We start from the raw sequence: 14,926 nt of genomic DNA, 5'->3' as shown, positions 1-14,926 counted from the left end.
TCCTAGTGTTTCCACCGAGCCATGGTAGCTTGCTACTGCTCCGGAACACTTAGGCTGGCCGGCATGTGTCCTTCTTCGTTCCTGTGTCTGTCCCTTCGGGGAAATGTCACGCGGTGAATACCGGAGTCCTGTTAGCCCGCTACAGCCCGGTTCACCGGAGTCCTGCTAGCCCAGTGCTACAGCCTGGATTCACTCGCTGATGACCGACACGTTCGATGCTGGGTCATGGATGCCTGTCCCTGTAAGTCTGTGCCGCTTTGGGTTTACGACTAGCCATGTCAGCCCGGGCTCCTTATCATATGGATGCTAGCGACACTGTCATATACGTGTGCCAAAAGGCGCAAACGGTCCCGGGCAAAGGTAAGGCGACACCCGTGGGAATACCGTGCGTGAGGCCGCAAAGTGATATGAGGTGTTACATGCTAGATCGATGTGGCATTGAGTCGGGGTCCTGACACTTTGGTTGATTGTCGTTCACTTAACGCCCAGGTTGTGGAGGAGGAAAAGGGGCAGCGGCATAATCTTTTCCACACCGTTGCCTTATAAAATCAAAGATATGTCGAGTGATTGTTGATAGTGGTAGCTGCAACAATATTGCAAGCACGGAGATGGTCGATAAGCTTCAATTGCAAACAAAACGTCACCCACACCCATATCGCATGCAATGGCTGAATGATTGTGGCACAATTAAGGTGATTAGCAGCGTGCAAATACCAATTTCAGTAGGGACATATCAGGATGATGTGGAGTCTGATGTGGTGCCGATGCACGCTTGTCACTTTCTTTTAGGACGACCGTGGTTGCATGACCGTGATGTGCAAATCAGAGGGCGTGCGAATCGCTTATGTTTTGTCCATAGAGGAGAAAAGTTCACTTGGCTGCCCATGACACCCGAGGAAGTCTATCTTGATGAGATGAAAAGAAATGGAAAGAAAAAGGGAGAAAGTGATCATACACAATGAGTGAGCCACCAACATAGTGAGGGAGTGTTTCCACAGCCAAATATGAACAAGCCCTGGGAAAAACAGGGATTAGTTATGATGGCTAGGAAAAGGGATATGCGGGAATTGAGAGAACCTAATACTCCATTCTTTGTACTCGTGTACAAGGAAACTTTATTGGCTACTAACAACTTGCCTTCAACTCTTCCTAGTGTTGTTTTTGATCTTTTGCAGGAGTATGAGGATGTGTTTCCCAAGGAGGTACCACCTGGCTTACCACCGAAGCGGGGAATTGAGCACCAAATCGACTTGGTTCTGGGCACCCACTACCAAACCAACCACCGTACCGAGCAAACCTAGACGAGGTGAAGGAAATTCATAGGCAAGTAGAAGACCTTCTTAACAAACGGTATGTAAGGGAAAGTCTTTCTCCTTGTGTCATTCCCATTCTTTTAGTTCCAAAGAAAGACGGTACCATGCGCATGTGCACTGATTGTAGATCCATTAACAACATAACTATGAGATATCGGCACCCTATTCCTAGTCTCGATGGCATGTTTGATGAACTTTGTGGCTCCACCATATTTTCCAAAATTGATTTGCGAAGTGGTTACCACCAAATAAGAATGAAAGAGGGTGACGAATGGAAAACTGCATTTAAGACAAAATTTGGCTTGTATGAATGGTTGGTTATGCCTTTTGGATTAACGAATGCACCAAGTACTTTCATGAGATTGATGAATCATGTACTTAGATCCTTCATTGGCCAGTTTGTAGTGGTTTACTTTGATGACATATTGATTTATATCAAAACTTTGGAGGATCATGTTGAACATATAAAATGTGTGCTTGCTGTCCTATGGAAGGAAAAGTTGTATGTTAACGTGGAAAAGTGCACATTTTGCACAAAGAAGGTTGTGTTTCTTGGCTTTGCTGTTTCAGCAAAAGGTGTGGAGGTCGATGAAGAGAAGATCAAGGCTATTCGTGAGTGGATGCCTCCACAAAATGTGAGCCAAGTATGTAGCTTCCTCGGGCTTGCAGGTTTCTACCGCTGGTTCATGAAGGATTCAACACCATTGCTGCACCCATGAATGGGTTAGCGAAGAAAGACACTCCATTCCATTAGGGTGATGCCCAAGACAAGTCCTTCCAAGAACTGAATATGAGACTGACATCAGCCCCATTGCTTTCACTTTCTGATTTTGGTAAGACATTTGAGATTGAATGTGATGCAATTGGTATTGGCATTGGTGGAGTCTAATGCAAGAAGGTAAACCCATCGCCTAGTTTAGTGAGAAGCTTAATGGTCCAACTCTTAATTATTCCGTCTATGATAAAGAATTGTATGCACTTGTTCGATATTTGGAAACATGGCAGCATTACTTGTGTCCCAAAGAGTTTGTAATACATTCTAACCATGAATCTTCAAAACATCTAAAGGGCCAACTCAAACTGAACCATAGACATGCAAAATGGAGTGAGTTCATAGAATCTTTTCCTTATATTGTCAAGTACAAGAAAGGGAAGGATAACGTTGTTGCCGACGCATTGTCTAGGCGTCACATTTTACTTTCCCAACATGATGTGAAAATCCTTGGTTTAGAAAGCATCAAAGAATTGTATGCTAACGACGCATACTTTCCTGAACCATTTTCAAAGTGTACGAAGTGAAAGGGACGGGAGAAATTTCTCTTGCATGATGGATTTCTATTTCGAGCTAACGAATTGTGCATCCTAGATTGTTCTGTTCGTTTTTTGCTCTTGCAGGAGGCTCACGCTGGTGGTCTCATGGGACATTTGGAGCCAAGAAAATTGGAAGTGTGCTCGTTGATCACTTCTTTTGGCCGTGAATGAGACGTGACATGGAATGCTACGTGATGAGATGCGAGATTTGTCACAAAGCTAAGTCCCGCTTGAACCCCCATGGTTTATATACTCCTCTATCTATTATGAATACTCTGTGGGAAGATATTTCTATGGATTTTGTTCTTGGTTTACCACGGACTAAGAGGGGGAGTGACTCGGTGTTTGTGGTAGTTGATCATTTTAGCAAAATGACACATTTTATTCCATGTCATAAGAGTGATGATGCTTCACACATTGCTGATCTGTTTTTCAGGGAAGTTGTGCGACTACATGTAGTACCACACACCATTGTGTCAGACTGTGGCACCAAATTTCTGAGCTACTTTTGGAAGACCTTGTGGGGAAAACATGGCACCAAGCTCCTATTTTCCACGACATGCCACCCACAAACTGATGGACGGACTGAATTTGTCAAGCGAACCTTGCCCATGATGCTACGAGCAGCCCTCAAGAAGAATTTGAAGATGTGGGAAGAGTGCCTACCTCATGTGGAGTTCGCGTATAACAGGGCGGTACATTCGACCACTAAATTTTGCCCATTTGAACTTGTTTATGGATTCAAACCTATTGCTCCCATCGATCTTTTGCCTTTGCCACTGCAGGAACGAGCCAGCCTTGATGCAAGTAAGCATGTTGATTTCATCAAGAAACTTCATGCCCAGGCAAATGAGGACATTGAGAAATGACTGAACAATATACGAAGCGGGTAAACAAGACCAGGAAGAAGCTGGTGTTCGAGCAAGGCGATTTGGTATGGGTACACCTTCGGAAGGACCATTTTCCTGAGCAATGCAAGTGCAAGTTGCAACCACGCGGTGATGGACCATTTGCGGTGCTCGAGAGGATCAACGACAATGCTTATAAGACCGATCTTCCAGAAGAATATGGTGTTATCCAAACCTCCAATGTCTCTGATCTTTCCCCATACTTTGGGCCTTTAGAGTCGAGGACGACTCCTTCTCAAGAGGGGGAGGATAATGAGGACATCCCAACCATGGACACCACACCACCAATCATCAACTGTCCAATCACAAGAAGTCGTGCAATACAAATACATGATCAGGTGAACGCTAACTTAAGTCTATAATTTGACCTTGAAAACATGGTTGCGCCCTCACCTCCTTTGTTGTTGGTTGAACTCAGGTGTGATATAGAAGAAGGCCAACCACATTTCAGTCCATGCAAAACAATGTTTTATGGCGAAGAAACAAAGTTAGGAATTCATGAAAAAATGAGTTGTCTGCTGAAGAAACATTGTTCCGATTTTGACGAAACAATGTTTTGCATGAGTTTGGATGTCCCAACTCGCGAAAGGTTCCCAAAAATTGAGTTTGCTGCTGAACGAAACATTGTTCGACTCCAGTGAACAATGTGTAGTCGGGAACTGCCAACCACCTCCAACGAGAGTTTTTCAGAACCTACCTCATTAAGTCTCTAAGCCATTTAATCAAACCAAAGCTAGTCTCTTTCACACCTATCCAGGGAGGTTGTCCCGATTATAAATAGGCTAGCTCTTCCCTTCATTGGGGACTTTTGCCATTTCTATCAAAGACCAAAGACATAAACTCATCCTGAGATTGGAGAGCTCTTGTTACCCATATTTTCATGATTCCTTGAGAAATTGCTCCTAATTCGTGCTCCATGACTAGATCGTGTTGTGTGGGTTAGACTTCGTGATTTCCCTTGTGGATTGCACCTATCCTGTGCTCCACGACTTGAGCATGATTGTGTGGGGTAGTTTTGTGGGTTGTGGATCGGTGAATGTTCGGATTGCAAGCTTCGGTGAGCATCCTCCTCACCGGGTCATAATCTCATATTTTCCATTTCTGGTTGCTTGCAGCTAGTTATCCCCACCCTTTATCAATCCTACGCCATGAAGATCGGACCTCCCCTTGTACACCCTCTTCTTCGAAGATGGCGTCGCCTTAGGGAGGGGGGGGGATTTGCTGGAGTTCGGACTGCTCCCACGTCCGCTTCTGGCTGCCCTGGCCCACCCAAACCCCCCTCCTCCCTCCCGTGCACGCTTCCTTCCCGGCGTCGGCTGTCCGCATTCATGCTGCTATAGAGCAAGCCGCTCCACATTGAAGACGGCTCTGAGCGGACCCGACCTCTCACTACCTCCACCATTGAAGTGGCGCACTGGCCGAGGGCGTCACTCGCTTCACGCCCCGTTGAACATGCCTCATCGCCGCATTCAAATGCCTTTATTAAACACGCGTGGAAGCTGAGAAACCTACTCTGGCCACACATTCGTTCACGAGCGGGCCAACATTAGACGCAACACCGGGAAAGCTCCTCTCATCCTCCCTCTATTTAAACAAGGCCAGGCGCCGAGCAAGAATCGCACCACTTTGCTGCTCCCCATCTCCTCCTTCATCATTTTCTCCACCCTTTTAGTAGCATTCGACAAGCAGTCCTCCGGCATAAGAACCGACTGGGTGACCAATCGAGACGGTCGGGTACAAGCGAGGTAGCTCGCTACTGCACCTCCCCCGCCTGGCCCGAAGGAGCAAGTTGTTGCCCCAGGCTGGTGCGTGGTTCAGCAACTCGCTGCTCCAAGCCAGCTCGGGGAGGAGTGGCGAGTTGCTCCAGGCCAGCATGGGCGGGAGCACGGCGGCACAGGCATCATCGTTGTCGTGGACGACGCCACGTCATACCACGCCTCCTGTGCCTGCGACCGCGCCATCCGCCACAACGTGCGTGTTACCGCGCCCTGTCAGCAAAGAAGGAAACCGGCTGCACGATGATCGATGAGTCGGTGGCCAGCGCGTCCGTGCCCGCCGCCAACATCGAGGGAAAGTAGAACACGGGATTCCTGCCGCCGCATGGGTCCCAGGAAGGCCACCGTCGGCGCGTCACCGGCTTGCATAGCCAGTGACTTGCCCAGTTCTTCAGCGCAGACCATCGTCGACCCCCAGCTGGGATCCACAAAAGCGGAGGCACCCCCGGCCCCTTCCCCTCCGGCTAAATCATTAGCCGATGGTTCGACTCAGATGAGCAGTGGGGAAGCTAGCCACCCTTTGCGCTAAAGCATATACCTCCAGGGCTCCCGGCAGTCCGGTGAGCGGGCTGCCAGACAGGAGGAAGACAAAAGGGATCCACCACGACTGGTTGAAGACTAGTGTAGTCTTTCTGTGTCGTGGGAGTGGAGCTCCTCACAACCGTACGTGCACATAGTTTTACCTTTTTAGTTAAAATATATCCAAAATGTAAACATTGAAATCCGGCCGTGTTTGAACAATTCGGTAAGTTCAAATTGTTGGCCGGTTATATGCGGCAGCGTTGGATGGTGGCCTCCCACATCTGTGTTCGTGAACTGGGCCCCGTTGTTGCCCCTCTACTAGGCTTCTAGAGAGAACTACAGATTTTCCGTGAGATCTTCTCTTCACTGAGGCATGAAGGGTTTTCCTTTATGATAATAGTAGGTATATGTGCCCACGTGTTGCCACAGGAACCAAATATTTTTTAGCAAAATGAGAGGACCATACAAGATAAATCTTGATGCAAAGCAAATAGACAAAATAAAATGATATTTGGTTATATAAAGCGACATTTTTTGGTCATTTATTAAACTGGCAAAATAGGTATGTTCCGTAATTGTTTTTTGTTTTATTAACCGAGTTTGATTGATATTTACTAGCAAAAGAGCCTGTGCGTTGCAACGGGACAGAAAAAATACACGCTCTTAACCCAATGACCACGACTCGAGACCCTGATAGGTAGACGTTCTTTATTTAAAATGGCATCACATTTGTGTTCCCGACAGTGGTCTCACTACTCACACAACGAAAATGCATTTGAATGTGGTCAGTCCTAAGGCGTCTCTCTCTCTCACACACGCGCGCGCGCTCGCACGCACACAATCGCTCAGAATAAGATGAGAAAAGTGTTGTTTTTTCCCGCGAGGTTTTTCAGAGTTGTGTATGCGTGGTTATCAATGTTTTTTCCCACTCAATCTGGTTTTAATGTGTGTTTATTTACAATTTGGATCGTCGCCGGTGCAAAAGAAAAACGGACCGTGCACTATAGATTAAGTTTGCACCCAACTTAATAGTTTAGAAATATTTAACAGCTAAAAGTAACAGCATATTTAGATTCTACACATTTTTCTAATCAAATTTCATATATAATATGTTAAAATCGGAGTTACGGTTTAAAAGATATGGATAATTTTGTTTTAGATAAACTGTAGATTGATTAACCGAAAGGTTAGGGGGTTTTCTGTTAAAATACAAAAAACGATTCGTATGACTTAAATATGGACGGCGGGTTGATTACCTGAAATCTCAGGGGGTTTTCTAAAATGTTAAAAAACGGTTCGTTATGACTTAATAGATGGACTGCGGGTTGATTTCAACAAACTGTAGGGACTTTTTTGCAAATAGGGGTGACGGACGACGGTAACCCATCGCGCTTTATTATTAGGTAGAGATTTGTCTATGGACAAAGAATTTATTGCCATTTATTGAGTTACCAAAAAATGTCTGACATATAAGAAACAATTTATTTATGAATCATAAATTTATTTCTATATATCGTAGATAAGATCTGGTTTACTGGTTACGAAAGATTGGTTTGCTGAAATCTAGAAGGCATGAAAAACCGAGAAAAAATGATGATGAGTGGGACGTTGGACGCAACCCCCCACCCCACAAAAAAACAATGTCCTACAGGTTCACTACATTATCATTGAGTCGCTAGATTACGCGCATAAAAAAAATCCAAAATCACTATGCACACGATACTTTGGTGGACGATTTGTAGACGAAGCTGTAATCTATGGCTATAACCCCATCGATCCAAATTGATGGGTGGCTGTTAACATGTGTCGTGCATAAATCGGCTACAGATTATCGTCCATGAAGCACGTGCTAATGCGTCATATAGACTCCCAAAAATAGGGGCGCCCCTATTGCTCACGTTATGCGGGACGAGGGCGAACGAACCCTCGTGCTGGAAGGAGCCCCAGATGGGCCAGCCCTGCTGCGCGGGCGGCCGCGATCTGTTTTTTTTTCTGTTTTCTGTTCTTATTGTTTGCTTTACTTTTGTACTTAAATTTATATGTTAAAATATTATATATATATATATATATATATCACACATTTAAAAAATGTTGAAGGAGTATTTGAAAAATGATGAATAATTATTTGAAAATATTGGATAAGTATTAAAAATGTTGAACAAGTACTCGAAAATGGTTGAATAAGTATTACAAAATGTTCAACAAATATTTAGAAAACATTGAACAATTATTTGAAAATGTTGAATAAGGCCCCGTTCAGAACTCCTCTGGCTTCTCCAAATCAATGACTCCAGCTTCTCGTACTCACTGCCAGCTTCTCTCGTGGAGCTAGGTGTGTTCGGCTGCGGAAAATTCTTCTCAGATCCGTGGAAGTGAAGATGGGCTGCATGTGGTGGGCTTAAGGCCCATTTCTTTGAAAACGGCAGCAGCCCACGGCGTGGTTTGGCTGGGAGAACGCAGGGAGAGGCATCGTTCGACTTGTCTTTCTAATTGAGCGAACCGTCATTCACTTGGCGGTGGCAATACTGATGTAATTTTGTCAAACTTCTACTTCGTTGTTTCTGGGAGCTGCACTTCTGCTGCTCTGCGATTTTACATTGGAGAGGGATCGTCTCCGCGGAGCTGGCTCCTCGCGCAGAGCAGGACAAGCACAGATTTGGAGAAGCCAGATGAGTTCCGAATGGGCTCTAAGTAGTAAAAATATGGAACAAGTATTTGAAAAATGTTGAACGGGAATTTGAAAAATGTTGAACAAGTATTTAAAAAATGTTGAAATAAGTATTAAAATGTTGAGCAACTATTTGAAAAATGTTGAACAAGCGTTCAGACAATGTTGAACACTTATTAAAAAAATGTTTTTCACACGTACGGAATTGTAAAGTGAAAATGGATTTTTTTAAGAAAAACAACAAATGGAGAAGACAATAGAAAAAGAAAAAAACAAGGAAAAATGCAAGAAAACAAAAAAGGACGAAACAAAATGCAAGAAAGAATGAAGAAAATAAAATAAAATAAGAGAAACAAAAGAAATGGCTCGAATAACCTCAACTAGGGCACGCCCTACAAATTACCGCGAGGGACCTAGGCGACGCGGCTAGCAGCACCCGAGATCTGCCTAGAGACCTAAAAAAAAGTCGCGCTCAGTTGAGGGATCGAACCCAAGATCTCACGTTACAAAAGATGTGCTATTATCAGTTGTGCTAGCATGCGTTCCTGGATATAGTACTGTGCGAAACCCATAAGAACCAAAACTAGCGAGATCCGCATATTTTTGAAATTTCAAACACATTTTTTGTTGTTGAAAAAACCAGAATGTTTTACGAAACGCGACCACTTCTCAAAATTGTGAATATTTTTTCTAAAAGTTCAGACATTTTCAAGAAATGGGATTTGTTTTTGAAAATAATGACCAATTTTCCGAAACACAATTTTTTTCTGAAACTATCAATTCTTCTTAAAAACGAGAACTTTTACGAAAAAAACAGGAGCATTTTTAGAAATTCCCAAGAAAATGGAGCACGAACATCTTATGAAACTCTGAAAGAAAATTTCAAAACAATATTTTTTTTAAGATGGACTATTTTTTTGAAAATAATCAAAACTTGGAATGCGGATATTTTTTGCAAACTGGAACTTTTTCCAAAACTATAGAACAAAATTTGAAAATACAAACAATTTTTTTTGAAATTTACAATAATTATTTAAAGAATAACATGTTTTGAAACTTATGGACAATATTTAAAACACAAACATTTTTTAAAATAATTGAACAATTTTGGGAAACCGAAACAATTTTTTACTCCCATTTTTTTAGGGAAACATGACCACTTTTAGAAATTAGCAACCAATTTTTTATATAGAAGTATTGGAATCCCCATTTTCCTATACGGTTATGAGAGTTTTGAACTAAAATATAAAGAAAAGAAAAGGAACAAAATGAAAAAAAGAAACAAAAAATAAATAATAAAAAATCATAAGAAATTGAAAAAACAAGTTAAAAAGGTTCAGGAACCTTCTAGAATGTTCCCGAAAACTAAAAAACCAGGGCTGGAACCTTCCAGAATGTTCTGAAAACAATGCTATGTACTCGCCGCTTCTAAATAGCCCGACCCAGTTCGATCGCTAGCTTGATCGAGTTTGTGCGAACGATCAGGTACTTGGCGCAGAATGCATCAAATTGGAAAACGAAATCACTAATTAATAAGCACTCTTTCCAAAGATCACTCCCACATACCAAGTTGCGACAAGTGAAACATTGACGTGACTTTTGCAGAAGCAAGATCGTGCCTCTAGCGAAAGCAAACCCGTGCCTCTCACCGAAGGAAAAAATTATATTCTTTTTTGTTTCCGAGAGGCACAGTCGTGCCTCTTGCGAAAGGAAAAACATATTTTTTTTCATTTCCAAGAGGCACGGCTGTGCCTCTCGCGGAAGCAAATACGTGCCTCTTATGAAAGAAAAAGAAAGACAAAAACACATTTTTTTTCCATTTTCTCACGGAAATAAAAACTCATCTTTTACGTTTCCGAGAGGCACGACCGTGCCTCTCGCGGAAGCAAATCCGTGTCTCTCCTGGAAGCAAAATAAATAACACATTTTGCGCGCAAAATAAATTTTGATTTTGTTCTTTCAAAAGCTAAGATGGACCGATGGGAAAATGAAAACCAAAAAACCCAGGAAAACCCACCTAAAAAGTTCAAAATGCGTGCGAAAAAAATAAAAATAAATAAAATCCAGGGGGCGCACTCTCAGCCACCCCTAATCACACCCTTGGGGAAGCACCCGAGATAGAGCGCAGCCTCGTGTAAAAGCTACCAGAATGGGCCAGCCCAGCAGGGAACAGAGGCCTTCAGCGCTATTTATTTTTCCTTTTTTCACAGTTTTGTTTTATTATTTTACTTTTACTTATCTTTCTAAATATTCTAAATATATCCATATATCAATAACTTTACATACATAATTGAAATATGTTTATTGTGCATTTAGAAAATTTTAAATTTATACAAAAAATGTTTTTGATATACACAAAACAATATACATTGTGTATGGAAAAGGTGACATCAAAACATGTATATGAAAAAAATCATGTATTTAAAAATGTGAAACATGTATATAAATTTTTCCTTATACACCTAAAAAGTGCATATTGCGTATGTGAAAAATTGGACGTCGAAATGTATATATAAAATATGTTAATGATGTATTTAAAAAAAATTCAACATGTATAAACAAATATTGCTAATGTTCATTAAATTTTTTACAATTGTGTATAGAAAAAAGTAGACATAGGAACTTAAATATGTTTAGAAAATGTCTACCATGTATATTAAAAAAGGAAACATATATAAAAAATGTTGCTGATTTATACAAAATTTTAAAATGTGTATATAAAATGTTTAAATAATTATAAGGTGTATATGAAAAATATTAATCATGTACTTAAAAAATGTTAAGCATGTGTATATAAAATGTTTCAGAAGTATACAAAAAGTTTACAATGTATCACCGAAAAGGTTAACATCATAAAAATACTCCCTGCGTTTCTAAATATATGCCTTTTAAGATATTTCAATATGGACTACAGACAAATGTATGTAGACATATTTTAGAGTGTCGATTCACTCATTTTTCCCTATATGTTGTCCGTATTGGAATCTCTAAAAGATCTTATGTTTAGGAAAAGAGGTCGTATGTTTAAAAATATTAATCATGTATTAAAAAAATGTTAAGCGGGTGTACAAAAAATGTTCCTGGTGTTTCAAACATGTAGAATGAAACCAAAAAAAGAAAATAAATAGTGAAAATAATAAAAAAACAGAAAAGAAACAAAGGAAACCAAAGAAAAAGAAACAAATGAATACCAATGCAAAAGAATGAAGAAAAAGTGAAAACCTAGAAAGAAAGAAACAAAACCGATGAAAAACAAGAAAGAAACAAAGAAACCCATGAAATAAAGAAGACAATAAGAAAGAAAATAAAAAACCACTGAAAACCACGAAAGAAACAAAAGAAAACAGAAGACCAAAGTATAACAAGGAAAACTAGAGAAGAAATGAAAAAATCCAAAGAGAAAAAAAGGAAAAAAAAACGAACAAACGGATCAGCGGGCAGACTGAAGGACCGACCGACAGAGAAACATCCTACTTGGTCGGCCTATACGCGTGCGCGCTACGGGGTGCTTCAAGCGAGTGACGCTACCATCTCACGTGAAGCGATATAGCTGCCACACCAAAATAGGAACAAACCTAGTTCCATTGGCATATCGAGACTCTCGCAGTGGGCCCATTTGTCCATCTTTAGCCATGTCTGCTCGCATTTGTCCCATGCCCATATGATAGAGATAGGAAGAAGAGAAAGTTGGACCTGACAAAAAAAGGCAATAAGTGAACTTAAAAAATTAGCACCACATGTCATCAAGACATAACTGGTAGGGCGAAACTTTGAACCCAACACAAGCAACTCTCCCAGTTTAGGGATATTTATGGTTCCAGCATGCAACTGATAAAAAAAGTTGAGGTTGGGGAGGGGATTAAAGAACAAACTATTGGTTTGCACCTTGTTTACTTTTTCATTTATTTTGTGTTGCATTATGCTCTAAAATCTATGTTAGTGTTATTTTTTTAAATTTGTACACATTGATAAGTTTTGTAGATTTTAATTATGCTATGGATAAAACATATATATGCATTAACATTAGTTAAGCATTTTAAATTCATTTGTTGAGTAGAAGAGGTTTTTGGTTTGCTATATTCAGGACAAAAATATTGGTTCTCAAGATAAATTTTAAAAATTACTAATAAAACACTAAATTAAATGATAAAATATTTTTACACAAAACATATAACTGCACTGTAACACATTAAAGGGTATAAACTAATTGCAAGGTAATATGACACGTTTGGTTTGGTCATATTTACAATACAAGTGTTGTAACAAAATATTGCGCCTCCAACTAAATGTCTAAATAACCCTGCAAAAAACTAAAATTTAAATAAATATTTTTAGACTTTGTATGATTAAATTGTTAATTATACCTGAAAATGGGGATGCCATATTTTAAAAAATAACTAAAAATATTTGGTATAAAAACATGGAACCTTACACAGTTATCCACCAAACTACTTAAAAGAATGTAAGTTTTCATCTTTCACTTTCTCCGCACCACCCTTCGTCCAACCTTCCACCCTCCATCTTTTTTCCCCCGGATTTCCATCCACTTCTAGCTTTCAGCAAACAAATATTTGGTAAGCCAATAAACCAGGTCAATCTATGATATATAGCAATAAGTTCACGGGCCATTAGCAATTTGTTTCTTATGGTAAACCTGATATCGGCTAGACATCTTTGGTACCTCAACAAATAGCAACAAATTCCTGGTCAATGCACAAATAATATCAGTCGATATCTTATCTTTAATAACTCAATAAAGCAGATCAGTCACAGACACGTACCTGTTTTGCCTGTTTAAAAAATAACAGAAAACTATTTGTACTAAAAAGTATTTGGCCCCATGGCGATGCACGAGCACATACCAAGTACGTACCTCAAAAGGCAAGAGAGTCAATGTGACAAAACAAAAGGTTAACAAAACATCAAAGTACATAGCCTTTCACACATATTTTGGTTGCACAAACATACGTGTGGTGAAGCTATGACACCGATATGTCAAAACATGAGACCTGATCCTCTCAGTTTCTCCTCGACAATGGCATCTAGCTTCCTTGCCATCTCTTCCGTCAAGTGGTTTTCCCAGTCGCCAACCTTCCCGGTCCTAAAGTAGGAAGAGTTCTCCATTGGCACCCCGCCAATCCTATCAGTGACTCCTGATGAGTTCACAGGTACGCTCCTGAGCTTATCGAAGCTACACAGGTGCACAACATCCTCCACGACTCCGCGGCTCACCTCCTCCTCAGTGAAGGGGACACAGAGGAACTTGGCGAGCATCAGGACGTGCTTGACGGGTTCGGCCATCATCTCGTCATACTTCAAGAAAAGAACTCTGTCGCTCTCTGCTATGCTTTTCTTCCAGAACCCAAGGTTGTGTTCCCAGATTGGCCCATATGGGCACACACCATCGGAAAACAACTCAAATGCTTTGTCCATGGTGTAGTCCGCATTTACCTTGCTGATGAACTGCCATAACGACACGAACACATCCTTGGGATTGCGGCACAGGTACACAATTCGGCAACCGAGGCTGGACATGCACGGAGGCAGCAGCGTGAGCGGCATGTGGGTGGAGAGGAGCCTGGGGGAGGCGAGCTTCTCGAGATCCGCGAGAGGGTGGAGCTGGCGGTAGGGCGCCTCGAGAAAGGGCACGAGGTCCTGAGGGTGGCGGCTGAGCAGCGGGTGGCCGTCGCCGGTGACGGCGTGGCAGGAACGGTTCGTCACCGTGAAGGCAAGGGCCTTGAGCCAGGTGGTGCCGCACTTGGGGAAGGTGAGGAGGAAGGTGTCGTCGGGACGAGCCTCGAAGTGCTCTTGCACGATCATGACGCTCTGCGCGGCCGGGGGTCTCAGCCAGCAGCCCTGGTACAGGACCCAAGCCCCCCGTGCCTCGGCAACAAGGCCCTCCGCTCCTTCTTCCGGCACGCCGCTGTGGTTGCTCTCGCTTTGAGCTGCTGCCATGGCGAACAGTGGGTGATTGGTCATGAGCAAGCTGTCGAGGCATTCAGACCCAGGATGGGCATTTATTTACAGGTAAACGACTGGACTCGGGTGACCCTGACCGATCCAATCTCTCACGTGTGGCTTCTTCGTACGACAGGCGCCCCCACACACACTGCTCACCTCGCGTACCTTATCTCTCCTCGCAAACCTTATCTCCTACCATCCCCTTCCAGCCCCTTCGTCCTCCGTGTGACGGCGACCTGAGCTCCCATCTCTCTCGTCTCGTCCGTCCACACCATGGGCCTCCTGGCTCTACACGCTGGCCGTTCCCCGCGCACCTTCCCCTCCGTTTCCCTCCGTGATCCATCTACGTACCAAATCTTACGGAAAAAAATTGTATGAGACCGGGTCTCATAGACCAGCTTGTGAGACCGTATTGGATGAGCGACATGTGGCACCGACAATCTCAGAGCACCCTAATCCCACTTCACG

General features: G+C 42.3%; 1 protein-coding gene across 1 annotated transcript; it reads right to left on the bottom strand.

Moving 5' to 3' along the window:
• Window positions 1-13,219: 13,219 nt before the first annotated feature.
• On the bottom strand, window positions 13,220-14,452 carry LOC119338874 (cytosolic sulfotransferase 6-like). The gene has a single exon (XM_037611083.1). It carries the CDS (start codon window positions 14,450-14,452, stop codon window positions 13,493-13,495), a length of 960 nt encoding a protein of 319 aa, XP_037466980.1. The 3' UTR covers window positions 13,220-13,492.
• Between the last annotated feature and the right edge of the window lie 474 nt (window positions 14,453-14,926).

The sequence above is a fragment of the Triticum dicoccoides genome, chromosome 7B (genome assembly GCF_002162155.2).
Source record: "Triticum dicoccoides isolate Atlit2015 ecotype Zavitan chromosome 7B, WEW_v2.0, whole genome shotgun sequence".
NCBI classification, from domain to species: domain Eukaryota; kingdom Viridiplantae; phylum Streptophyta; class Magnoliopsida; order Poales; family Poaceae; genus Triticum; species Triticum dicoccoides.
This window is presented reverse-complemented; position numbering and strand designations above follow the sequence as displayed.

What these genes read in the sequence shown, in the direction of transcription:
- LOC119338874 (XM_037611083.1), bottom strand. Translation starts at nt 14,452, where the DNA reads ATGGCAGCAGCTCAAAGCGAGAGCAACCACAGCGGCGTGCCGGAAGAA.